The 26519-nt window shown below is 39.0% G+C and overlaps 1 protein-coding gene across 5 annotated transcripts; it reads left to right on the plus strand.

Moving 5' to 3' along the window:
* Positions 1-5349: 5349 nt before the first annotated feature.
* On the plus strand, positions 5350-26149 carry LOC131105821 (sodium-dependent neutral amino acid transporter SLC6A17-like). Of its 5 annotated transcripts, none has more exons than XM_058054191.1 (12): positions 5350-5466; positions 11089-11485; positions 13277-13434; positions 15021-15147; positions 17934-18115; positions 18201-18311; positions 18384-18625; positions 21758-21950; positions 22010-22202; positions 23434-23593; positions 23702-23864; positions 25464-26149. In XM_058054191.1, exons 2-12 carry the CDS (start codon positions 11203-11205, stop codon positions 25860-25862), a joined length of 2211 nt encoding a protein of 736 aa, XP_057910174.1. In that variant the 5' UTR covers positions 5350-5466; positions 11089-11202; the 3' UTR covers positions 25863-26149. The 5 variants fall into 5 exon arrangements, with proteins under 5 accessions (XP_057910174.1, XP_057910173.1, XP_057910176.1 ...); XM_058054190.1 differs by having other exon boundaries at positions 5352-5466; positions 11084-11485; XM_058054193.1 differs by lacking the exon at positions 25464-26149 and having other exon boundaries at positions 5352-5466; positions 11084-11485; positions 23434-23625; positions 23702-23843.
* Positions 26150-26519: the final 370 nt, after the last annotated feature.

Below are 26519 nucleotides of genomic sequence, written 5' to 3' on the forward strand. Positions count from 1 at the left end.
ACTAGCACTTAGCTCCACGGCTCTAGCGGTGCTACTGACATTTTTTCTTAGTATTAGTATTATTATTAGTAGTATTAGTATTTAGTAACTTAGTATTTTTCTTAGTATTTTCTTAGTATTAGTATTCTCGTAAAACAATGTTTTTTGTCTTCTTCTTAATTTATATATTTTAATGTGCCAGGGGATAATAATAAACATGCGTGGGCCGCAAACGGCCCCTAGGCTGCAATTTGGACCCCCCTTCTCTGGACACAATCGGCGCTGGTATCTCCATTTTAATTCCATTTATCGGCGTGTTCCTGCTCAGGATGTTGGGCCAGATACCAGCACACGGTGCAGGCTTGGAGCTTATTTTAGCAGCTGAATGACCCAGACAGAGCAAACACACAAGCGAGGAGGGGGGGCCGAGGGGGGGGGGGGATTTAAATGAGACAGGAGCGAAGGAAAAGTACTGGGCGGATGTGGCGCTACAGATGCAGAATGCATGAGCGCACGTGAGTGGATGTGAGGTGGGGGGGGGGGGGGGGGCTGCCCAAGGTGACGGAGATGCAGCGGTGGAGGAGTGCTGACGTCACACCCCCTCCCCCCCCACACGCACATCTCAAGTACATCTCAGAGATACAAATGTATTAGCATTGTTAGCATATTTTCTTTGTTACTGCTATAAATGATAAACATAAGCATCGGTTTGTACGTTACGTGTCCTGTGATTGGCTGGTGACCAGTCCAGGGTGGACCCCCGCCAATCATCCCCCCGAAAAAGTCATCTCAAAAAGGGTTTTGGTGTTGGCTGCTTTATTCTTTCCGTTTGGGATGAGGCGGTGCAAGGCGTTGAGTGTCATACGACCCCGGCGTTGCCGTGGCAACTGTTCCCAGAAGTCCGCCTGAAGAACCGGCATCAAAAGTGTCACCTTGCAAAGAAGGAAGAGGATACCTTGAGCGTATCTGCAATCAAACACAATCAATTTATCCCATATGAAATATTACGATTATTTTGTTTGGTTTGTTTCAAATTTTTAAAATATTATTTTTTTGTTTCATATTTTTATGCAACTGAAATGTTATTTTTCCCCTGTGAAAGCTCTTGTTACCTGGTGGTGCAACACCCTTAGTCCCTCGTGTGAGGAGAGGCACACCCACCTTACTGGATACATTTTTCCTCATAATAGTTAATACTTTTATTTTTGTAAAATTGTGGCCTTTTTCAAATATTTCAACTTTATTCTTGCAAAATTTAGGCTGTTTTTTAAAATTTTCTAATCATTTCAGCATCTTCATTCATTAATTTTCTACCGCTTTTCCTCACAAGGGTCACGTGGGTGCTGGAGCCTATCCCAGCTGTCTTCATGCGAGAGGCGGGGTACACCCTGGACTGGTGGCCAGCCAATCACAGGGCACATATAGACAAACAACCATTCACACTCAAAGAACACTAAACTCATCACACACCAACTTAACACTCAAAAGGTGTAATTGTGAAACCAGCTCAACCGAATCATTCAATCATTCATTCATTTTCTACCCCTTATTCTCACGAGGGTCGCGGGGGTGCTGGAGCCTATCACAGCTGTCTTTGGGTGAGAGTGAGTACACCCTGGACTGGTGGCCAGCCAATCACAGGGCACATATAGACAAACAACCATTCACACTCACATTCATACCTATGGACAATTTGGAGTGGCTAATTAACCTAGCATGTTTTTGGAATGTGGGAGGAAACCGGAGTACCCGGAGAAAACCCACGCATGCACGGGGAGAACATGCAAACTCCACACAGAGATGGCCGATGGAATTGAACCCTGGTCTCATAGCTGTGAGATCTGCGCGCTAACCACTTGACCACTGTGCAGCCCTTAATTAAATTTTTTTGGAGTAATTATTTTTATTCATAAAATCATTATAATTTTTGTAAATTTTATAAATGTTATATAATTTAATTTATTAAATTATATTATTATAAATTAAATGATAAATTAGCGCGCGGGGAGAACATGCAAACTCCACACAGAGATGGCCGAGGGTGGAATTGAACCCTGGTCTCCTAGCTGTGAGGTCTGCGCGCTAATCTTTGTCACAGTTCTGGCACTTGCAGCCAAACTGACACTCAAATATACGCAGCGTGCCTGAATGCCTCATCAGGGCCGGCCGGGCAAACGGGGCTTTATGTGAGGAAGAAAGACAGGAACGGAGGAAAGCAGGAAGTGAACAAATGTAACTGTTAGTGATTGTAAAAGTACCAGATGGAGGGGTAGGATTTAATAAGCTTTGCTTCTTCCTACTCCTTTTGGACATGTGGAACTGGGAACTGATTATGGGATGCACTCAATTGGAATCTGATGCATGTTCAAATGAAATAAAACCATTACCATTACCATTATTAAACCCCAGACCATCACACTACCACCACCATATTTTACTGTTGCTATGATGTTCTTTTTCTAAAATGGGTTATTTTGGTAGGTCAGCCACTCCCGGGAAGGTTCACCACTGTTCCATGTTTTGGCCAGTTGTGGATAATGGCTCTCACTGCGGTTGGCTGGAGTCCCAAAGCATTAGCAATGGCTTTATAACCTTAATTACCACACTGATAGATCTCAAGAAAGTGACTATATGCTATATATATATCACTATATTGACACCCATTATGTCATTGGATGCTCATATTACCTCGTATACCACATATAGTTGGTGGGTAGACAAATGATTTTTTTCAGAACAAAGCATTATTAGAGCCCTGTAGACATGACAAAACACGACTATAGTCACATTTATACTCTTTTTATTTACAACATATTGCGCAACTGCAGGGTCTTGAGACACATGCTAACTCGCTAACTAGAGAGCTAGCGACCTAAACGGTAGCCTTCAAGTTATTTCCTTTCAACTTAAATAGCCAAAAACTTACCACTTCCACACGGATAGGGAGGATAACTATTAACAGTTATTTAACCTTTAACATGAACATGAATCAAACGTAATAATTTTTTCTGGGTACATGATACCATACAGCATCCATATCAAACTTGCGCGGGCCGCACTAACATTAAACTTTCATATCGAGGCGGGGGCCTCAAACTAGTGTCATGCGGGCCACATTTGGCCCGCGGGCCACGTGTTTGAGACCCCTGGTCTTGAGACACATGCTAACTCGCAAACTAGAGCGCTCGCGACCTAAACGGTAGCCTTCAAGTTATTTCCTTTCAACTTAAATAGCCAAAAACGTACCACTTCCACACGGATAGGGAGGATAACTATTAACAGTTATTTAACCTTTAACATGAACATGAATCAAACGTAATAATTTTTTCTGGGTACATGATACCATACAGCATCTATTAAACTTTCATATCAAGGCGGGGGCCTCAAACTAGTGTCCTGCGGGCCACATTTGGCCCGCGGGCCACGTGTTTGAGACCCCTGGTCTTGAGACACATGCTAACTCGCAAACTAGAGAGCTAGCGACCTAAACGGTAGCCTTCAAGTTATTTCCTTTCAACTTAAATAGCCAAAAACTTACCACTTCCACACGGATAGGGAGGATAACTATTAACAGTTATTTAACCTTTAACATGAACATGAATCAAACGTAATAATTTTTTCTGGGTACATGATACCATACAGCATCCATATCAAACTTGCGCGGGCCGCACTAACATTAAACTTTCATGTCAAGGCGGGGGCCTCAAACTAGTGTCCTGCGGGCCACATTTGGCCCGCGGGCCACGTGTTTGAGACCCCTGCTTTATAGATTCAATGGACTACTTTCTCAAGCGGACATAGTGTCAACCCGCAGTGTTGCAGTATGGAACTGCATGGAGATGAAGCATAAACACAACTTAAGAACATCATTCCTAAAATGGAATTTGTTTGGAGTGAGTAAAGTGGAACGTAAGCTCAGATAAAGGTCGGAAACTATTTGTGGTCACTTGCACTTGTGTTCCAGTAAATCTTTGTGTACTGCGACAGGCTAAAATGTAGTAGTATATAACACACATGTACATGGATGCTCATATTACCTCGTATACCACATATAGTTGGTGGGTAGACAAATGATTTTTTTCAGAACAAAGCATTATTAGAGCCCTGTAGACATGACAAAACACGACTATAGTCACATTTATACTCTTTTTATTTACAACATATTGCGCAACTGCAGGGTCTTGAGACACATGCTAACTCGCTAACTAGAGAGCTAGCGACCTAAACGGTAGCCTTCAAGTTATTTCCTTTCAACTTAAATAGCCAAAAACTTACCACTTCCACACGGATAGGGAGGATAACTATTAACAGTTATTTAACCTTTAACATGAACATGAATCAAACGTAATAATTTTTTCTGGGTACATGATACCATACAGCATCCATATCAAACTTGCGCGGGCCGCACTAACATTAAACTTTCATATCGAGGCGGGGGCCTCAAACTAGTGTCATGCGGGCCACATTTGGCCCGCGGGCCACGTGTTTGAGACCCCTGGTCTTGAGACACATGCTAACTCGCAAACTAGAGCGCTCGCGACCTAAACGGTAGCCTTCAAGTTATTTCCTTTCAACTTAAATAGCCAAAAACGTACCACTTCCACACGGATAGGGAGGATAACTATTAACAGTTATTTAACCTTTAACATGAACATGAATCAAACGTAATAATTTTTTCTGGGTACATGATACCATACAGCATCTATTAAACTTTCATATCAAGGCGGGGGCCTCAAACTAGTGTCCTGCGGGCCACATTTGGCCCGTGGGCTGCGTGTTTGAGTCCCTGGATTATGGGATGCACTCAATTGTAATCTGATGCATGTTCAAATATGAAATGAAACCATTACCATATAATGTGTCATAGTTATGTCACATGGATATCATAATTGTGATCCTCTTTGAGAGTACATGTACCATGAGTCATGTGATGCTTATTTTTAGCCAGTTTGGGTAAAAGGTCACATCACTGCAGTGGTTCAAGGATTTATCGTGGTATCGTTAAACGTGCTATTTTAAGTGTTTTTTATTTTAAAGTGGTGCATGATTTACGGTTTATGGTGCTATACGTTCCTCTTGTCTTCATAAACGACCTCCAAGATGAAGGAGGAGGTTTTGATGATTATTGATGTAAAAAAAAAAAAAAAAAAAAAAAAAAAAAAAAAAATCCCATCCATCGTCCGGTGACCTTGACTGTCATTGTCATCCCAGGCGTCAACACAAGTGAGCGTCAGGAGATGATTACTAGCAAGTTTGCGTCGAGGCGATGCGCTCCGCTTGTGTGCGTCACGGGCACGTGGCTGTGTGACGCTGCGTAACCACACCCCCCCCCCCAATCCCCCCACTACCCCCTCCCCCACAGCCCCCAACCCCGCTTGCCTCGCCTCTCCGCTTCCCCGCACACACACACACGGCGACTGTGGATGCTCCCCACGCTCCTCCTCTCTCTTCATGCTGAAGCTCGCTTTTTACTGCTAAAGTCTCACGGTGAGTAAATATCATCCATTTCCATCATCATAAAAAGTTATTATATCTATAAATCATATTCTTGAATGTGAAATATTACGTCTTGGTTGCGGAGAAGACGCTGGGCTTGACTTAAATAATCACGGTCCCCTCCCACCCGTCTCGAGTGTCCCGTTGGATAAAACAAAAATGGCATTAAATAACCTAGAATTGAATAACACTTTAAATGAAATATTAAATGTTTATGCATGTATGTGTGCTTGTGACCTTGCAAGACTTCCATGCAAGGTAACCAGAACGATGTGTGAATTATTAATGAGAGGACTATTGATTTTTATGACGACAAGTGTCGTCATGTTTGTAGCCATTTTTTTTTTCTTCCATAATCGTGTCTTCACTTTTCATTCAAATTTGCACACACAAAAAAAAACGAGAATCTTCCCCAAGGTCACACCATCTGCTGTTATTTTAAAGATTATTTCCCATTATTAAGTTGTTTGTCTATATGTGCCCTGTGATTGGCTGGCCACCGGTCCAGATTGTGTACCCCGCCTCTTGCCCCAAGACAGCTGGGATAGGCTCCAGCACCCCAAACGCAACCCTCATGAGGATAACCGGTAGAAAATGAATAAATGAGTGAATGAATTTCCCACTTAATCTGTTCCAGGGTTAAATAAAACCTTTTCAAACCTTTACTAACTGTCAAACAAGTGTAAAAGCGTGGTAAATAAGTTTCAGTATAATTTTCTTCAAAAATAGTTGTCGCGCCAAAATGTCGAGTTGCTGCTGGATGTTCAGTATCTGAGTGATACTGTAAGTTTTTCTTGAAAGGGAACCTATTGCGTTTTTTCCACTTTTCTGACTTATAAATGTAGTAAACGAATGAATGAATGTCCCACTTAATCTGTTCCAGGGTTAAATAAAACCTTTTAAACCTTTACTACCTGTCAAACAAGTGTAAAAGCGTTGTAAATAAGGCAAGTTTCAGTATAATTTTCTTCAAAAATAGTTGTCGAGCCAAAATGTCGAGTTGCTGCTGGATGTTCAGTATCTGAGTGATACTGTAAGTTTTTCTTGGCTAGCCACCAGTCCAGGGTGTACCCCGCCTCTCGCCCCAAGATAGCTGGGATAGGCTCCAGCACCCCAAACACGACACTCGTGAGGATAAGCGGTACAAAATGAATGAATGAATGTCCCACTTAATCTGTTCCAGGGTTAAATAAAACATGCTGAGCTGTCAAACAAGTGTAAAAAAGTGGTAAATAAGGCAAGTTTCAGTATAATTTTCCTTCAAAATAGTTGTAGTGCCAAAATGTTGAGTTGCTGCTGGATGTTCAATATCTGATTGATGCTGTAAGTTTTTCTTGAAAGGGAACCTATTACGCTTTTTCCACTTTTCTGACCTATAAATGTACTTAGAATGTTGTATTTTAATTTTTATGTGTTTTTTTATTTTAATGTTGTATTGTAAGTTTTTTTTTTTACCAAAAAAAAAACTAAACAAAACAAAAAAAAAAACATACCAAAGTTTCAGATTATGAGGTTTGTGGATTTGGAATTGAGCCCTGAAATTAGCTTGGGATGGCTCTGAACGCTTGGTTTCAGAGAGTTATTTCTAACACTGGTTCTCTGTGACATCACAGCGAGCTAGACTTCCTTATATGGGCGTACCAGTGTATGCCTGCCCTGTGGAAGATTTCACCGTGTTGGCATTGCGATTATTTTTAAGTAAGCGGTTGTCTGTGTAGCATTATAGAATGTCTATTTTTGAGCGTCTTACCTGCTAATAGCTAATTAGCGGGTGTACCGAGTGTTTTTAAGCACATGTCGTTCCGCAAAAACACGTATTGACCATATTTCCACTACTGATTGTCTGCACTTAGTAAACATGGCGTCCTACTTCTGAGCTCCATGGCTCTAGCGGTGCTCTGACAAAGTGTGCCCGACAATGAGTGCTCCTCCTTGGGCAAGCTAGGTGGACACAATATCCTCACTTCCTGGTTCCCCTGAGCTACAAGGCACCAGTGCTTGGCTACGTTGGGTGGGTGGAATACATTAAAACAGTTTTGGAAATCTAAGAGGAAATACAGCTGGAATAGGTACAGATTCTGGAAGCTCGAGAAAGCTTACTATGCAGATTAACTCAATTCAAAGGGCAGAAAAATTAGCATAATAGGTCCCCTTTAAGGCAGGTGCATGTGCATGTCATAAGTCCGTGTAACTGTAAACATCCTCTGTCTCGTACACCGCCATGTTTGTTTACCTTAGCGAGAGCTAGCTTATCATAGCTGGCGGCGCCATCAACTAGAAATGTCATTTTTGCGAATTTATTGTTATTGTTGTCTTTCAAGAATCAGACAACGTAGAACATTTAAGCTAAGTTGATGAATCATGTCACTTCCCCTTTAAGCCAAATATAATTTTAGAATCAATCTCGTAAAATGAAAGCTGATGTTTCTATTTTCGCTGTTCTTTTTTAAGTTATTAAAATAATATTTCATATTTCAATAAAAAAAAAACAACCTAAAAATAACCTTTTTTAAAAACATAGAAATATAATTTTAGAATTAATCTTGTAAAATGAAAACTGATGTTTCTATTTTCGCTGTTCTTTTTTAAGTTATTAAAATATAATTTCATATTTCAATAAAAATAAAAAACAACCTAAAAATAACCTTTTTTAAAAACATAGAAATATAATTTTAGAATCAATCTCGTAAAATGAAAGCTGATGTTTCTATTTTCGCTGTTCTTTTTTTAAGTTATTAAAATATAATTTTAAAAATGTCATTTTTTCCATTTCATATTTTTACATTAAAGCTGATTTTTCCAGTTTTGCTGGAATGTTATTTATGTATTTATGTTTTTAAAAAGGTTATTTTTAGTTTTTTTTATTGAAATATAAAATTATATATATAAAATTATATAATTATTTTAAAACAATATATAAATTCATAAATAACATTCCAGCAAAACTGGAAAAATCAGCTTTAATGTAAAAATATGAAATGGAAAAAAATCAAATTTTTAATTTTTAAGTTGAAATATAAAAAAAAGATGTTATAAGTTTAAAGTCATAATATAATATGATGCGAAAAAAAAGAAATCAAGTTGAAATCTAGGTTGTGGATAAAGTTACATATTACGAGAATAAAGTCAAAATATTATGGGAATAAAGTTGAAATTACAAGAACCAAATTTTTCAAGTTGAAAATTTGGAATTAAAAAAAAAGGTGAAAAACATCTGTAATTAAAACAATAAGTCAGCATTTTTGGAAAATTGGTTTGGTGAAAAAAGATCAAAATTAAAAACACTACAGTCCTAATATTATGGAAGGACTATTTATGAAAATGATTAAATAAAGTTGAAATATTGGCGTTGGGTCATGCGGCTGATTGGACGGCAGGGTGGATGGGGTTTTCACGCGGGCGGGCGACGTGAGAGCAGCCTTCACATGTCTTGTTGACTTGAGCGGATGCTGAGCGGAGGCTTTATGGGTTAATGCACGCGGGATTACGCATGCTTGTGAATGGCGAAGGATTATTACATCATGTTGACATGCGTACAGATGCAGAGACGGATGAAGCAAGTGAACATCTGCGGTAAAAGCCAAGCAGGGACTGTTGGGGACGGGGGGGGGGGGGGGGGGGTGTTATATGAATAAAGAAAAAAAAAAAACATTGTTTTCACAATTCAACACAATTGCCTTATAGAAACAAAGCACCCAGAAATTCCCTCATTTACTCAAAACTGACTCATTGGCGCCTCTGCTGGCTGCAGCCAAGTACTGCACTCCATTTTGCACCTCAATGCAAACCCATTGAAGTAATATGTCAAATAATATGAGAGGCAAAAAGGCGTATTTTTATGAAGAGACGTATTGTTATGAGGTTATGAGCTGGCCATGTGGTTGCGTTTGAGACGAGGCAAACTACCATTCAGGGGATTAGGGGATTTAGAGAGCAAGAGAAAAAAAAAGCTTCACTGAAGTTAAGCTTGCAGAAAAGGGAAATGAAATAGAACAATTTGCAGGATTGGGATTTTTTTTATTTTTATTTTTTTAGTTAGTAACCGAATTTTGGTGTTACTTCTTGGAAAAATATATACAGGATTTCAATTCTGTAGTTAAGAGTAGTCAGTGTACGGCTTGTATTGTGGTACTATACAAACCAAAATGAAGAAAGTTGTACTTTTTGCGGAAAACAAGAATAAAGTCAAAATATTAAAAGAAAAAAAAAGAAGCAAGAAAATCTGAATTTTATGAGGGGAAAAAAACCTTAAAATATAAAAACATAAAATATAAAAATATATAAAAATATAAAAATATAAAAATATAAAAATATAAAAATATAAAAATATAAAAATATAAAAATATAAAAATATAAAAATATAAAATATATATATATATATATATATAATAAAAAATAAAAAATAAAAAATAAAAAATAAAAAATAAATTTGAAACATCAGCGGCACGGCGATCAAGTGGTTTGCACGCAGGCCTCACAGCTAGGAGACCAGGGTTCAATTCCACCAACTCTCTGTGGAGTTTGCATGTTTTTTTAAGTTATTAAAATATAATTGCATATTTCAATAAAAATAAAAATAACCTAAAAATAACCGTTTTAAAAACATAAATACATAAATAACATTCCGAAATGGAAAAAAATGATAAAAAACACAAATTTTTAGTAGCAAAGTTTAAATGTTAAAAAAAATGTTACAAGTTTAAATGAAAGCTGATGTTTCTATTTTTACTGTTGTTTTTTTAAGTTATTAAAATATAATTTCATATTTAAAAAAAAATAAACAACAACCTAAAAATAACCTTTTTTAAAACAAAGAAATATAATTTTAGAATCAATCTCGTAAAATGAAAGCTGATGTTTTTCTTTTCGCTGTTCTTTTTTTAAGTTATTAAAATATAATTTTTTACTTCAATAAAAATAAAAAACAACCTAAAAATAACCTTTTTAAAAACATACAAATATAATTTTAGAATCAATATCTTAAAATGAAAGCTGATGTTTCTATTTTCGCTGTTCTTTTTTTTAAGTTATTAAAATATAATTTCATATTTCAATGAAAATAAAAAAATAACCTTTTTTAAAAACATAAATACATAAATAACATTCCAGCAAAACTGAAAAAATCAGCTTTAATGTAAAAATATGAAATGGAAAAAATGACATTTTTAGTAGCAAAGTTTAAATGTTAAAAAAAGATGTTATAAGTTTAAAAGTCATAATATAATATTATGAAAAAATAATAATAATAATAATTATAATAATAATAATAAAAAAAGAAGCAATAAAATCTGAATTTTATGAGGGGAAAAAAAACCAAAAAAATATTTGAAACATCAGCAGCACGGTGGGCGAGTGGTTAGCGCGCAGACCTCACAGCTAGGAGACAAGGGTTCAATTCCACCCACTCATGCGTGGGTTTTCTCCGGGTACTCGGGTTTCCTCCCATGTTTTTTTCCTCCAAAAACATGCTAGGTTAATTAGCCACTCCAAATTGTCCATAGGTATGAATGTGAGTGTGAATGGTTGTTTGTCTATATGTGCCCTGTGATTGGCTGGCCACCAGTCCAGGGTGTACAACATGGCTGACGGTCTTTCTCTGTGCTTCCAGTGCAGGATTGAGGCCCCCCAGCGGCATCCCAGCCTCTCCCCCGCAAGCTCTTCATCTGCTCACTTCTCACCAGCCTCCCCTTCCCGCAGCCCCCTCCCCCCCGGACCCCGGCCTCCCCGATGCCTAAAAACAGCAAGGTGACGCAGCGCGAGCAGAGCCACGAGCACGTCACCGAGTCGGTGGCCGACCTGCTCGCGCACGAGGAGCCGCTGGACTACAAGAGCAGCTCGCTGAACGTCGGCGCCGGCGGAGAAAGGAAAGCGCCCCGGATCGAGGCGGCGGAAAATGACGGGCGGCCGGCCTGGAACAGTAAACTGCAGTACATCCTGGCCCAGGTGGGCTTCTCTGTGGGGCTGGGGAACGTGTGGCGCTTCCCCTACCTTTGCCAAAAGAACGGAGGAGGTGAGTGCCAGCTCCAAATATGGCTTCCCTTTCAGCGTTCCCAAACCTCGGCTGTTTTAGTGCTGCTCCAATACAAACAATACAAAGCGGACCAGGGGCTTCCACTTCCGACATGCTTCCGACATGCTTCCGGCATACTTCCGGCATGCATCCGGCATGCATCCGGCATACTTCCGGCATGCATCCGGCATGCATCCGGCATGCTTCCGGCATGCTTCCGGCATGCATCCGGCATGCATCCGACATGCTTCCAGGATGCTTCCGGGATGCTTCCGGGATGCTTCCGGCATGCTTCCGGCATGCTTCCGACATACTTCCGGCATGCTTCCGGCATGCTTCCGGCATGCTTCCGGCATGCTTCCGACATACTTCCGACATGCATCCGGCATGCTTCCGGCATGCTTCCGGCATGCTTCCGGCATGCTTCCGGCATGCTTCCGGCATGCTTCCGACATGCTTCCGACATGCTTCCGGCATGCTTCCGGCATACTTCCGACATACTTCCGACATGCTTCCGACATGCTTCCGACATGCTTCCGACATGCTTCCGGCATGCTTCCGGCATGCTTCCGACATGCTTCCGACATGCTTCCGACATGCTTCCGGCATGCTTCCGGCATGCTTCCGGCATGCTTCTGACATGCTTCCGACATGCTTCCGACATGCTTCCGACATGCTTCCGGCATGCTTCCGGCATGCTTCCGGCATGCTTCCGGCATGCTTCCGGCATGCTTCCGGCATGCTTCCGACATGCTTCCGACATGCTTCCGACATCCACAATCGGCCTTCTTCCCTCCTGAAAGAACAACAACATTATTGTACCTTCAACTTTTATTGGCCATATTTCATTTACATTTTATTATGTAATATATTTATTATGTAATATTATTATGTACATTTTATTATTTTTTATTTTATTTTAACTCCTGAAAAGAAGTTTCGGCCTTTATTTCTGGAATTTTTAATCTCACAATTCCATTTTTATTTTTCATTTTATATCTCGGTTATGACTAGCTCATCATTTTGACTTTTTATCTAATAGTTATGACTTTTTAATCTCTTAATAACTATTAGATAAAAAGTCTAAATGATGAGATTAAAAAGTCAAAATGATGAGATAGTCATCACCGAGACAAATAGTCAAAAATACCAAATAATAAAAGGAATTATGAGATTAAAAAGTAATAATTGTGAGATAAAAATTAAAAATTGTGAGATTCAGAAATCCCAATTATGAAATAAAAAGTAAAAAGCCTTTTATTACCAGAGTTTTCTCCTCATAACATGCGTGTTCTGTATTATTATTACTGTTATGATTCCATTACAATTACATTTTTTGGGATGAATTATTTTATATATATATATATATATTACATATATATATGTGTGTTATACATACTTACATACGTTTTTCCACTCCCCAATCTCAGTTGTTTTTGTGTATATTTTTCCCTTCCTCCATGACTAGCTATGGCTATCATTCTTGTATGGCTACACGTGATATATTGATAAAGCACGACTATTGATAAAGGCATAGAAAGCCAGCATTGCTGTCCCAATACTTCTGCAGCTGCAGTTGATGTGGTTCTTTGTACGCAGGACTAAATATGTGCTGCACATCCTGATTACATCTCTGAGGATTAAGCAGCCGAGGGATAAATTTAGACTGGGATTCAAACATGAATGGGAGGAGGAGGAGTTTGTTAAAAGTACCTGACGTCACACAGGAAGTGCAGTTGGACTCATCACGCCAGCTTTTCATCGTGTAAGACATCATTTTTTTTTCCCCAGGAGCTTATCTCGTCCCCTACTTCATCCTCCTCCTCATCATCGGCATCCCGCTCTTCTTCCTGGAGTTGGCTGTGGGTCAGAAGATCCGACGTGGGAGCATCGGGGTGTGGAATTATGTGTGTCCGCGCCTGGGCGGGATCGGGATGTCAAGTCTGATGGTACATACACGACATTGTAATATTCTTCGCTGTCAAGGGGTCAAGGGTCAAGGGTCAAAGTCAATCAGGGTATGATAGCAAGACGGACACGGGACAGAGGAGAAGAAAGAAGGTGTCACAGAGCAATACTGCAACCTAGTGGCGTTTTATAGGTATTGCTGTCCTATTTTGCAGCGCAATTTCTGGCTCTATGGTTATCGTCACACTTTCCTTTCGACTTTGTAGGTTCCGCTGGACTCAAATTTAAACAATGTACAATTATTGTGATAGGTATGTTTGTCAAAATGTTTATTTATAAATGTATGTTTTCATTTTTAAATCATTTTATTATATTTTATAAAATTTCTATAATTTCATATAATAATATAGATAATTTTATAATAATTTATATAATTTCACTATAATATATTTTTTATTGTATACATTATATTTCATTTTGTATTATTTAATTTAATCATTTGATATTGTTTTATTTTATATTTAATATCATTTTGGATTCCTTTTTATTTTTTTAAATGTTAAAATTATGAAATAAAAAAGGGATACAAAGTCATCATTATGAGACAAAAAAGTTAAAATAATGAAATAAAAGAAACAAGATAAGTCATAGTTATTATTAATAGTTAAAATTATGAAATAAAAATAAATAATGAGATAGGAAATTGAAATTATGAGATTAAAAAGTTCTAATTATAAGATTACAAGTGAAGAAAAGAAGTGAAGAAAAAGTCAGAATTATGACATAAAAAGTTGAAATTATGAGATTAGTTTGATACGTATATATAGTGTAAAAATATGTATTTATAAATGTATGTTTCATTTTATATGTAATCACATTTTATTATACATTATATAATTTTACAAAAATATATTTGTTATTTTATACATTACATTTTATAGTATTTCATTTAATATTATTTGATTTTATATTTAATATAAGTTTTTATATTTTTCTCAAAAAATTACGACACAAAAATAAAAAATTATGAAATAAAAAAAAGAAACTTTCTCCAGAGTTTCTTCTTATAACATTGGGGTTCCCAGCCTTTTATTCGGAATTATGAATATGATTTTTATTGCGATAATTATTCTGATACCAGTATATGCTCATAATAAAGTATTTCCGTACATATTTATATTACTTTGCTTTAGGAGTCACCAAATTCTATTATTATATAAACACTTAAACACCCAAATCAATAATAATAATAATAATAAGCAATGTCTCAGCTACAATTAAATTTGATACGCTCTAATCTGCATGGCAACAAGCATTCAGTACTCCATAAAGAATGACTTTGGAGGCACATGATGGTATCTATGGTCCAAAAGCTTGGATGAAAGGATTGCAGATACACGACACCCTCCGACTCGTCAAGTATTGACAGGGAGCCTTTCTGACAAGTTGCTAAAAATATCTACGTGTATCTCGGTTGAAAAGAGAGCACTTTAATTATTGATGCCTTCTCCTCCGACCTGATGTCGCCTCGGAATGTTCCGCACGACTCGTTGGTTCACGTTCACGTGCACGTACCTCGGTGTGTCCTTGTAACGTCGACGTAACGTTCCTCTGTCCGCCCATGCAGGTGTGTGGCTTCGTGGGACTCTACTACAACGTGATCATCGGCTGGAGCATCTTCTACTTCTTCCAGTCTTTCCAGTTTCCTCTGCCGTGGAGCGAATGTCCTATCAGGAAGAACGGGACACTCGCAAGTGAGTGACACGAAGCACTAAATTTAAAAAAAAAAGATTTATTCAAGTGTAATAAGAAGTTACCCGCGCTAAAATAAAACTAAAAAGAAACAAAATGTACTCATATTTTGATATCCGCACAATGTATCCGTCATGTTTACAGAAGAAGAAAGGATCGGTTGACTTTATGCGTCTCGCTTTTTAACATTCTGCACTTTTATACAAATGTAAAAATAAGTTATCTATGTTTAATAAAACCAAAATAAAAAAAAATACTCATCCTTCGATAGCACATGACAGGCATGTCGGGTTTAGGAAAGCCGATACGTCAAGTCGATTGTCATGTTTAACATTTTTAACAGTCAAACAGGTAAAAACAAACATGTAATCACTGTGTAGTAAAACTAAAATAAAATTAAATTACTCATCTTTTTGGGTGAATAACGGATATCTCGTGTTTACGGATGTGGAGAGCATCGGTCGACTTCTTGTATCGCACTTTTTAACACTCTTTACTGTCATAAAAGTGTGACAAGAATTTAATTGCTCTAAAATAAAACTAAAATAAAATAAAATTACTCAACTTTTTGGTGCATAATGGATATCTCGTGTTTACGGATGTGGAGATGACCGATTGACTTCTTGTATCGCACTTTTTAACACTCTTCACTGTCATAAAAGTGTGACAAGAATTTAATTGCTCTAAAATAAAACTAAAATAGAATAAAGTTACTCATCCTTTTTGGTGTATAATGGATATCTTGTGTTTACGGATGTGGAGAGGACCAGTCGACTTCTTGTATCGCACTTTTTAACACTCTTTACTGTCATAAAAGTGTGACAAGAATTTAATTGCTCTATAAAAAAACTAAAATAAAATAAAACTACTCATCTTTTTGGTGCATAATGGATATCTCATGTTTAAGGATGTGGAGAGGACCGGTCGACTTCTTGTATCGCACTTTTTAACACTCTTTACTGTCATAAAAGTGTGACAAGAATTTAATTGCTCTAAAATAAAACTAAAATAAAATAAAATTACTCATCTTTTTTGGTGCATATTGGATATCTCGTGTTTACGGATGTGGAGAGGACTGGTCGACTTCTTGTATCACACTTTTTAACACTCTTCACTGTCATAAAAGTGTCACAAGAATTTAATTGCTCTAAAATAAAACTAAAATAAAATAAAATTACTCATCTTTTTGGGTGAATAACTGATATCTCGTGTTTACGGATGTGGAGAGGACCGGTCGACTTCTTGTATCGCACTTTTTAACACTCTTTACTGTCATAAAAGTGTCACAAGAATTTAATTGCTCTATAATAAAACTAAAATAAAATAAAATTACTCATCCTTTTTGGTGCATAATGGATATCTCGTGTTTACGGATGTGGAGAGCATCGGTCGACTTCTTGTATCACACTTTTTAACACTCTTCACTGTCATAAAAGTGTGAAAAGAATTTAATCGCTCTAAAATAAAACTAAAATAAAATAAAATTACTCATTTTTTTGGGTGAATAATGGATATCTCGTGTTTACGGATGTGGAGAGCATCGGTCGACTTCTTGTATCGCACTTTTTAACACTCTTTACTGTCATAAAAGTGTGACAAGAATTTAATCGCTCTAAAATAAAACTAAAATAGAATAAAGTTACTCATCCTTTTTGGTGTATAATGGATATCTCATGTTTAAGGATGAAGAGAGGATTGGTCGACTTCTTGTATCGCACTTTTTAACACTCTTCACTGTCATAAAAGTGTGACAAGAATTTAATTGCTGTAAAATAAAACTAAAATACAATAAAGTTACTCATCCTTTTTGGTGCATAATGGATATCTTGTGTTTACGGATGTGGAGAGGACCGGTCGACTTCTTGTATCGCACTTTTTAACACTCTTTACTGTCATAAAAGTGTGACAAGAATTTAATTGCTCTATGATAAAACTAAAATAAAATAAAATTACTCATCTTTTTGGTGCATAATGGATATCTTGTGTTTACGGATGTGGAGATGACCGATCGACTTCTTGTATCGCACTTTTTAACACTCTTTACTGTCATAAAAGTGTGACAAGAATTTAATTGCTCTAAAATAAAACTAAAAAAATAAAATTACTCATCTTTTTGGTGCATAATGGATATCTCGTGTTTACAGATGTGGAGAGGACCGGTCGACTTCTTGTATCGCACTTTTTAACACTCTTCACTGTCATAAAAGTGTCACAAGAATTTAATTGCTCTAAAATAAAACTAAAATAAAATAAAATTACTCATCCTTTGATGGTGCATGATTGATATTTAGTGTTTACGGATGCAGAGAGGACCAGTCGACTTCTTGTATAACACTTTTCAACACTCTTTACTGTCATACAAGTGTGAAAGGAATATAATTACTCTATAATAAAACTAAAATAGAATAAAATTACTCATTCTTTGATGGCACATGATGGCTATGTCGTGTTTAGGGAAGTGGAACGCACCAGTTGACTTATTTTTTTCCAGTTTTTTTTTCCAGTTTTCCAATTGTCTTACAAGTCTAAAAAGAAGTGAATTTGCTAAAATAAAACTAAAATAGATTAAAATGACTCATCCTTTGATGGTAAATGATGGATATTTCGTGTTAAGGCAAATGGAGAGGGCAAGTCGGCTCAATGCGTGGCGCTTTTAAAAAGTCTTTACTGTCATACAAGTGTAAAAAGAAGTTAATTGCTGTATAATTAAACTAAAATAAAATAAAATTACTCATCCTTTGATGGACATCGTCCAGCGATGGTGTATTTTTTTGCTCTTTCTGTGCAGTCGTGGAGCCCGAGTGCGACAAGAGTTCGGCCACGACTTACTTTTGGTACCGGCAGACCCTGAACACGACGAGCACCATCGCCGAAAGCGGCGGACTCAACATTAAAATGACTTTCTCTCTTCTGGCGGCGTGGATCATCGTGTGTCTGGCGGTCATTAAAGGCATCGCATCTTCTGGGAAGGTATCACGATAAATAAGAGAAGGGGATTAGAGTGCGTATGTTCTATCATGTCTTACATGTTACATGTTCTTCTTACCTCTCGCAGGTGATGTACTTCAGCTCTCTTTTCCCCTATGTTGTGCTCTTCTGCTTCCTGGTCCGAGGTTTGATGCTGAAGGGGTCCGTGGATGGTATCTCCCACATGTTCACACCAAAGGTCAGCCTGGAATGAGTAATATTTATTGACTGGTAACCGCTGTGAAGTCATATTTGTGCTTCTCGTCGGCAGCTGGAGAAGATGCTGGAACCCCAAGTGTGGAGAGAGGCGGCCACCCAGGTGTTCTTCGCGCTGGGGCTGGGCTTCGGAGGGGTCATTGCCTTCTCCAGCTACAACAAGATCGATAACAACTGCCATTTTGATGCCGTGCTCGTCTCCTTTATTAACTTCTTTACGTCCATCCTGGCCACACTGGTGGTGTTTGCGGTGCTGGGCTTCAAGGCCAACATCATGAATGAGAAATGTGTCGCTGAGTACGTTGGGCACAGCTTCTTCTAGATTTATTTACTTTGGAATTAAAAAGTCTTGTAGGCGGCAGTAGTCACCGATATTGACCGATATTACGCCTTTTCAAGCATAAAAATGTTCTACATGAGGGGTCTCAAATTCAATTTACCTGGGGGCCACTGGAGCTAGGGTCTGGGTGAGACTGGGCCGCATCAGGTTTTCAAACAAAAAACGCATTTATTAAAAACAGAAAAATTAATTAGAAAAAATAATTAAAAAAATAAATTTTTCTGCTCTAAATTAATTAGAAAAAATAATTTAAAAAATTAATTTTTCTGCACAAAATAAGATGAAAAATAAATAAACAAATCAAGAATAAAGAAAATCAATCAATCAGTAATAAATAAATATAATAATAAAACGGCAAATAATAAAAACTTAAGAAAGCACATATAGTTGGTGGGTAGACAAATTAATTTTTTCAGATTAAAATGAACAAAGCATTATTAGAGCCCTGTAGACATGACAAAACACGACTATAGTCACATTTATACTCTTTTTATTTACAACATATTGCGCAACTGCAGGGTCTTGAGACACATGCTAACTCGCAAACTAGAGAGCTAGCGACCTAAACGGTCGCCTTTCAAGTTATTTCCTTTCAACTTAAATAGCCAAAAACTTACCACTTCCACACGGATAGGGAGGATAACTATGAACAGTTATTTAACCTTTAACATGAACATGAATCAAACGTAATCATTTTTTCTGGGTACATGATACCATACAGCATCCATATCAAACTTGCGCGGGCCGCACTAACATTAAACTTTCATATCAAGGCGGGGGCCTCAAACTTGTGTCCTGCGGGCCACATTTGGCCCGCGAGCCGTGTGTTTGAGACCCCTGGTCTTGAGACACATGCTAACTCGCAAACTAGAGAGCTGCCGACCTAAACGGTCGCCTTTCAAGTTATTTCCTTTCAACTTAAATAGCCAAAAACTTACCACTTCCACACGGATAGGGAGGATAACTATTAACAGTTATTTAACCTTTAACATGAACATGAATCAAACGTAATAATTTTTTCTGGGTACATGATACCATACAGCATCCATATCAAACTTGCGCGGGCCGCACTAACATTAAACTTTCATATCGAGGCGGGGGCCTCAAACTAGTGTCCGGCGGGCCACATTTGGCCCGCGAGCCGTGTGTTTGAGACCCATGGTCTTGAGACACATGCTAAATCACAAACTAGAGAGCTAGCGACCTAAACAGTAGCCTTCAAGTTATTTCCTTTCAACTTAAATAGCCAAAAACTTACCACTTCCACACGCATAGGGAGGATAACTATTAACAGTTATTTAACCTTTAACATGAACATGAATCAAACGTAATAATTTTTTCTGGGTACATGATACCATACAGCATCCATATCAAACATTAAACTTTCATATCAAGGCGGGTGCCTCAAACTAGTGTCCTGCGAGCCACATTTGGCCCACGGGCCGCGTGTTTGAGACCCCTGAACAAACAGATGTTGATGAACTGTCTACACCGGCCACTAGATGTCACTACTAACCAAATGTTCAGCAACGACAGGATTTTATCATTTTAGAATTAATTATAATAGTCGTCATCGTCACTTCCTGTCCACACGTCCGGAAAACATTTATTGTCGTATTTAAGTCTTAAATGGATTATGTTCTCTGATAATACTGTATCTACCGCATTGGGTGATATGAGTGTAAAGGTGACTATAGGGGTGCTATTTCTTGTCTGGCAGGCTCTATTCATGGTAAGAAATTGTGTTTACTGCTCTTAATAACAAAAATATTCAGTTTATTAATATTGAATCCTATTGGGCGGGAATTCACTTATCACTGAAAAAAACGTGATAAAAGAGGGAGTGATGTAATGTACTACAATGTTCATGCAAGTAGATTTTAACTGGAAAAGGTAGAAATTTACTTATATCTAAAATGTCACTACTAACAAAAATGTTCAGCAACGACAGGATTTTATCATTTTAAAATTAATAATAATAATAATAGTCGTCATCGTCATTCAGTCTGAAATCCCTTACGTCACTTCCTGTCCACACGTCCGGAAAACATTTATTGTCGTATTTATGTCTTAAATGGATTATGTTCTCTGATTATACTGTATCTACTGCATTGGGTGTAAAGGTGACTATAGGGGTGCTATTTCTTGTCTGGCAGGCTCTATTAATGGTGAGAAATTGTGTTTACTGCTCTATTTACTGCTCTAATCCTATTTGGCGGGAATTCATTTATCACTGAAGAAAAAACGTGATAAAAGAGGGAGTGATGTAACATACTACAATGTTCATGCAAGTAGATTTTAACTGGAAAAGGTAGAAATTTACTTACATTTAAAATATTTGTTAAAAATATTAAAATATTAAATAAGTATAAAATATATATTTATTTTATACTTAATATTTATAATATTTTAATATTTTAATATATTTTTTTACTTATTTTATAAAATATAAAATAAGTAAAATATTTATTGTGGATTTAAAGTGGATTTGAAATAAAACATCAAGATGTGATTACAGCAATTTTTTGACTACATATAAAATATACAGTATTTATAATTACGGCAATTTAATGCAATTTCTACACAGAAAATATAATTTTTTTGTGAAATATCTTAAGTTAAAGCTGAAATTCTACATTTTATTCACTTGGTAGTTTTACTTCAAATCCAGTGTGGTGATTTATGATGTACGCAAAAACACTTCACTGTGCAAATACTTCCTCATTTTGCATGTTTACCCAGATCTGCACTAAAATCTATATATACGCTTACATTTAAGGGATGCTAGCATACATGTAAATAAAGATATCCTTAAAATTTGACAAACGGGCCATGAGCCAAAGATGTTTTGCTTAAAGGCGGCCATATTTGTCAACAAATCTTGTTCAACTTTATGCTTTATTTAAGAGTTCTGTACCAAATTTGGTTGCGATCCAGCAACACCCTAAACCTACAAACCTACACCACTTATGGGATCAAACTTGGGGTTTAATAACAGCGCCACCATGTGATGCATTTGTCAGAAAAATGACAGTTTGGGAGTGAAAAGTTAGCTCAAAGTGACTTATAATGCGTTTATGTCTACACAGCAATGCTGAGAAGATCCTAGGATACCTCAACTCAAATGTGCTGAGTCATGATCTGATCCCCCCCCATGTGAACTTCTCTCACCTCACCACCACCGACTACGCCGAGATGTACCAGGTCATCAAAACGGTCAAAGAGGACGGCTTCTCCCAGCTGGGTCTGGATCCTTGCCTCCTGGAGGACGAGCTCAACAAAGTAAGCTTGTAGTTGTTCCGCTACCGGGTTCTGCGGGTTCTGACTTTGCGTCCCTGCAGGCTGTGCAAGGAACCGGCTTGGCCTTCATCGCCTTCACAGAAGCCATGACGCACTTCCCGGCGTCACCATTCTGGTCCGTTATGTTCTTCTTCATGCTCATCAACCTGGGCCTGGGCAGCATGATCGGAACCATGACCGGCATCACCACACCCGTCCTGGACACCTACAAGGTCCAGAAGGAGCTCTTCACAGGTATTTATCTGATGGTTGGATGGTTTTGGTACTGTAGATAAAGAAGTAGGTGACTGGTACTTCTGTGTGTAGATATGTAGATAAGTCGGTATGTACGTAAGAGGGTGGTTTTAGCAGGTATGTGGATCGATAGGTAGGTAGGTATGGCCCTAGATGGTTTTGGTACTGTCGGTAGGAGGTAGGAAGTAGGTGGCTAGGTACTTCTGTATGTAGATAAGTTGGTATGTATGTAAGAAGGTGGTTTTAGCAGGTATGTGGATCGATAGGTAGGTAGGTTTGGTAGGTAAGTATGCCCCTAGATGGTTTTGGTACTGTAGGTAGGAGGTAAGTAGTAGGTGGCTAGGTACTTCTGTATGTAGATAAGTTGGCATGTATGTAAGAAGGTGGTTTTATCAGGTATGTGGATCGATAGGTAGGCAAGTATGCCCCTAGATGGTTTTGATACTGTAGTTAGGAGGTAGGAAGTAGGTGGCTAGGTACTTCTGTATGTAGATAAGTTGGAATGTATGTAAGAAGGTGGTTTAAGCAGGTATGTGGATCGATAGGTAGGTAGGTAGGTATGCCCCTAGATGGTTTTGATACTGTAGGTAGGAGGTAAGTAGTAGGTGACGAGGTACTTCCGTATATACATAAGTGTATGTAAGTATATGGTATGCAACTAAGAAGGTGTCTTTAATAAATAAGCAGGTAGATACTGTAGGTGGGTATGTCCCAAGATGGGTTTGGTAGGTAGGGGTTGTAGGTGGCTTGTGACTTATGTATGTAGATAAGTTGGAATGTATGTAAGAAGGTGGTTTTAGCAGGTATGTGGATGGATAGGTAGGTTTGGTAGGTAGGTATGCCCCTAGATGGTTTTGGTACTGTAGGTAGAAGGTAAGAAGTAGGTGGCTAGGTACTTCTGTATGTAGATAAGTTGGAATGAATGTAAGAAGGTGGTTTTAGCAGGTATGTGGATGGATAGGTAGGTTTGGTAGGTAGGTATGCCCCTAGATGGTTTTGATACTGTAGGTAGGAGCTAAGAAGTAGGTGGCTAGGTACTTCCGAACGTAGATAAGTTGGTATGCAACTAAGAAGGTGGCTTTAATAAATAAGCAGGTAGATGTTGTAGATGGGTATGTCCCAAGATGGGTTTGGTAGGTAGGTTCTTCACAGGTACTTATTGATCTGACTGCAATAAAACGGATCATCTGTACGGTGTCCTTTCCAACCTCCTTTGCCGGGTTTTCTCCAGTGTGTTGCTGCATCGTGGCCTTCCTGTGCGGCCTGCTGTTCGTCCAGCGCTCAGGGAATTACTTTGTCACCATGTTCGACGACTATTCCGCCGGCCTGCCCCTCACTGTGGTGGTCATCCTGGAAAATGTGTCGGTGGCTTGGATTTATGGCACTAAAAGGTACAACAACAACTGCAGATGAGTGTAGGTAGGTGAGTGGGGGATTGTTTCCGGAGGCAGAGATCATGTATATACCATTTCATCTTTGTGATCCTCCCTCGCCGACAGATTCATGCAGGACTTGGAGGACATGTTGGGTTTCCGGCCCAACATCATCTACTTCTACCTGTGGAAGTTTGTCTCCCCGATCTGCCTCATCGTGCTGATCTCCGCCACCGTCATAGAGATGGCCATCAGCCCGCCTGGCTACAATGCCTGGGTGCAAGATCTGGTCAGTCTTTGCATTCATCACCCAGAACATAAGGGGATGAGAGGTAAGGAGGTGGGTCACTCAATGGGTTTGGTAGGTAGGAAGGTAAGTAGCTAGGTGCTAGATTCTTATGTACTTGTAGGTAGGTGCTAGGCACTTAGGGAGCAACTTAGGCAGCTGGGTTTTCTAGGTTGGTAAGTCACTAGGTGGTTTTTGTAGGCCGGTGGCTGGATACCAGAGTTCTGTTGGTGTGTAGGTAGGTCCTGTAGGTACAGTATGTCCCTAGATGGGTTTTGCAGATATGGACTGTAAGTAGGAGGTAAGTAGTGGGTGGCTAGGTACTTATACTATGTAGATAAGTTGGTATGTACGTAAGAAGGTGGTTTTAGCAGGTATGTGGATCGATTGGTAGGTAAGTATGCCCCTAGATGGTTTTGGTACTGTAGGTAAGAGGTAGGTGGCATGTATGTAAGAAGGAGGTTTTAGCAGGTATGTGGATAGATAGGTAGATAAGTATGCCCCTAGATGGTTTTGATACTGTAGGTAAGAGGTAAGAAGTAGGTGACTAGGTACTTCTGTATGGAGATAAGTTGGTATGTACGTAAGAAGGTGGTTTCAGCAGGTATGTGGATCGATAGGTAGGTAGGTATGCCCATAGATGGTTTTGATACTGTAGATAGGAGGTAAGTAGTAGGTGACTAGGTACTTCTGAATGTAGATAAGTTGGCATGTATGTAAGAAGGTGGTTTTAGCAGGTATGTGGATCGATAGGTAGGTAGGTATGCCCCTAGATGGTTTTGATACTGTAGGTAGGAGGTAAGAAGTAGGTGACTAGGTACTTCTGTATAGTATACATAAGTATATATATATGATAAGTGTATGTAAGTATATGGTATGCAACTAAGAAGGTGGCTTTAATAAATAAGCAGGTAGATACTGTAGGTGAGTATGTACCCAAGATGGGTTTGGTAGGTAGGGGTTGTAGGTGGCTTGTTACTTATGGATGTAGATAGGTTGGTATATATAAGTAGGTAAGACTGTAGCTTTAGCAGGTAGGCGGATAGATAGGTGGGTTGGGTAGGTAGGTATGTCCTCAGATGGGTTTCAAAAGGTAGGGACTAGGAGGTCGGAGGCAAGTAGGAGGGTTGCTCGGTACTTATGTAAGTAGATAGATAGGTAAGGTGGCTTTGCAGGTGGGTGGCTTGGTACTTAGGTAGTTCGGGAGTTAGGGAAATAGAATGTGATCACTAGGTTTGGTAGGTAGGTAGGTAGGTAGGTAGGTAGGTGGGTTTGGTGGGTAGCTATTGAGGCATGTCACCATGCCAGGTAGTGACTTAGGTAGGTTGGTGGGTAGACAGGTAGGTAAGGGTGGTTAGGTGTAGTTATGTGGGTAGGTAAGTAGACAGCTGGGTAGATGGGCAAGTGTCTTGATGGGTTAGGTTGGTAGGTAGGTGGATTTAGGAGGTGGGTTTCATAGGCAGGTGGAAGGGTAAGTAGGGGGGTAGCTACGTATGTAGGTACCGAAAGTCAAACAGGTTCATGACCATCTTAGGTATCATCTTCTACCTCTATGGTGGTTTATTTTAAGTCATACAGACCGACTGTACCCTGATTCTGCAGGCTCAGGAGCGCTTCCAGAGCTACCCTCTGTGGGCACTGATCATGTGCTTCGCCCTCATCGTGGTGGCCATGCTTCCTCTCCCCATCGTCTTCATCGCCCGTCACTTCAACCTGATGTCAGACGGCTCCAACAAGCTCTCCGTCTCCTACCGTAAGAGCATGATGAAGGACATATCCAACCTGGAGGAGCAGGACGAGGCCAGGTTCATCTTGGGCGCCAAACCCGGAGACGCCCCTGCGTCGGCGCCGGCACGCAAAGCCTACTTGGCTCCAGGAGGAGGCAAACCCCTGGACCCCAACTCCCTGTCTCCTAACAGCTGCTATGGGACGGGCTACCAGAATGCTGCCATCAGCCCCACCACGCCGACCACCCCGACCACGCCCGAGTCTGACTTTTGACTGCGTACAATCACCATGTCCACTGGGATAGGATCTACCACCAAGCCTCCACTAGGGGTCACTGCCCACCATTAAATAGCATTCACGTAGCTGTCCATGCTAGGCTAACTACGCAGTGTCTACTGTACATACATGATAGCATCAGGCACTGCAGATCTGCACAATATTATTATTAATGTTTACAGAGCTCTCTGTATCATAAACCATTCACTGAAAGCTGCTCTCTAACCCCCAATAACTAGTACCTCATATTGTGGCCAGTTATGAGGAAAAAAATTAAAAAGTAATTTAAAATTAGAACAGGGCATCCATTATAATGCAGTTTTTGTAATCCGGCAAAACGCTTCATCAGCGCAGGTTGCCACGCATTTCACTTTCTACACCAAAGAATAAGAAACACACAACATAACACTTGAAATATTCATATTCCTACACAAAAAAACGGTATGATTTGCGTCTAAGTGCTGCAAAAGCACAACAAACGTTGCTTGGGAACAAACTACGGTGCACAATTAACAAATCGGTGAGCCTAATTGTGGTTGCAGACAACACGGAAGCACAAACGATGCTAATATAAACTTAAAGTCACATAGCAATTTTGATGACTTCGGACTGGACTTGCACTTTTGACGTTGATGACTCAGGACTTGACTCGGC

This window comes from Doryrhamphus excisus, chromosome 18, assembly GCF_030265055.1.
Source record: "Doryrhamphus excisus isolate RoL2022-K1 chromosome 18, RoL_Dexc_1.0, whole genome shotgun sequence".
NCBI lineage: Eukaryota > Metazoa > Chordata > Actinopteri > Syngnathiformes > Syngnathidae > Doryrhamphus > Doryrhamphus excisus.

What these genes read in the sequence shown, in the direction of transcription:
- LOC131105821 (XM_058054191.1), top strand. Translation starts at nt 11,203, where the DNA reads ATGCCTAAAAACAGCAAGGTGACGCAGCGCGAGCAGAGCCACGAGCAC. An exon ending in TGGAGGACGAGCTCAACAAA is followed by an intron (nt 21,951 to 22,009) that starts GTAAGCTTGTAG and finishes GCGTCCCTGCAG; the next exon opens with GCTGTGCAAGGAACCGGCTT. An exon ending in ATGCCTGGGTGCAAGATCTG is followed by an intron (nt 23,865 to 25,463) that starts GTCAGTCTTTGC and finishes CTGATTCTGCAG; the next exon opens with GCTCAGGAGCGCTTCCAGAG.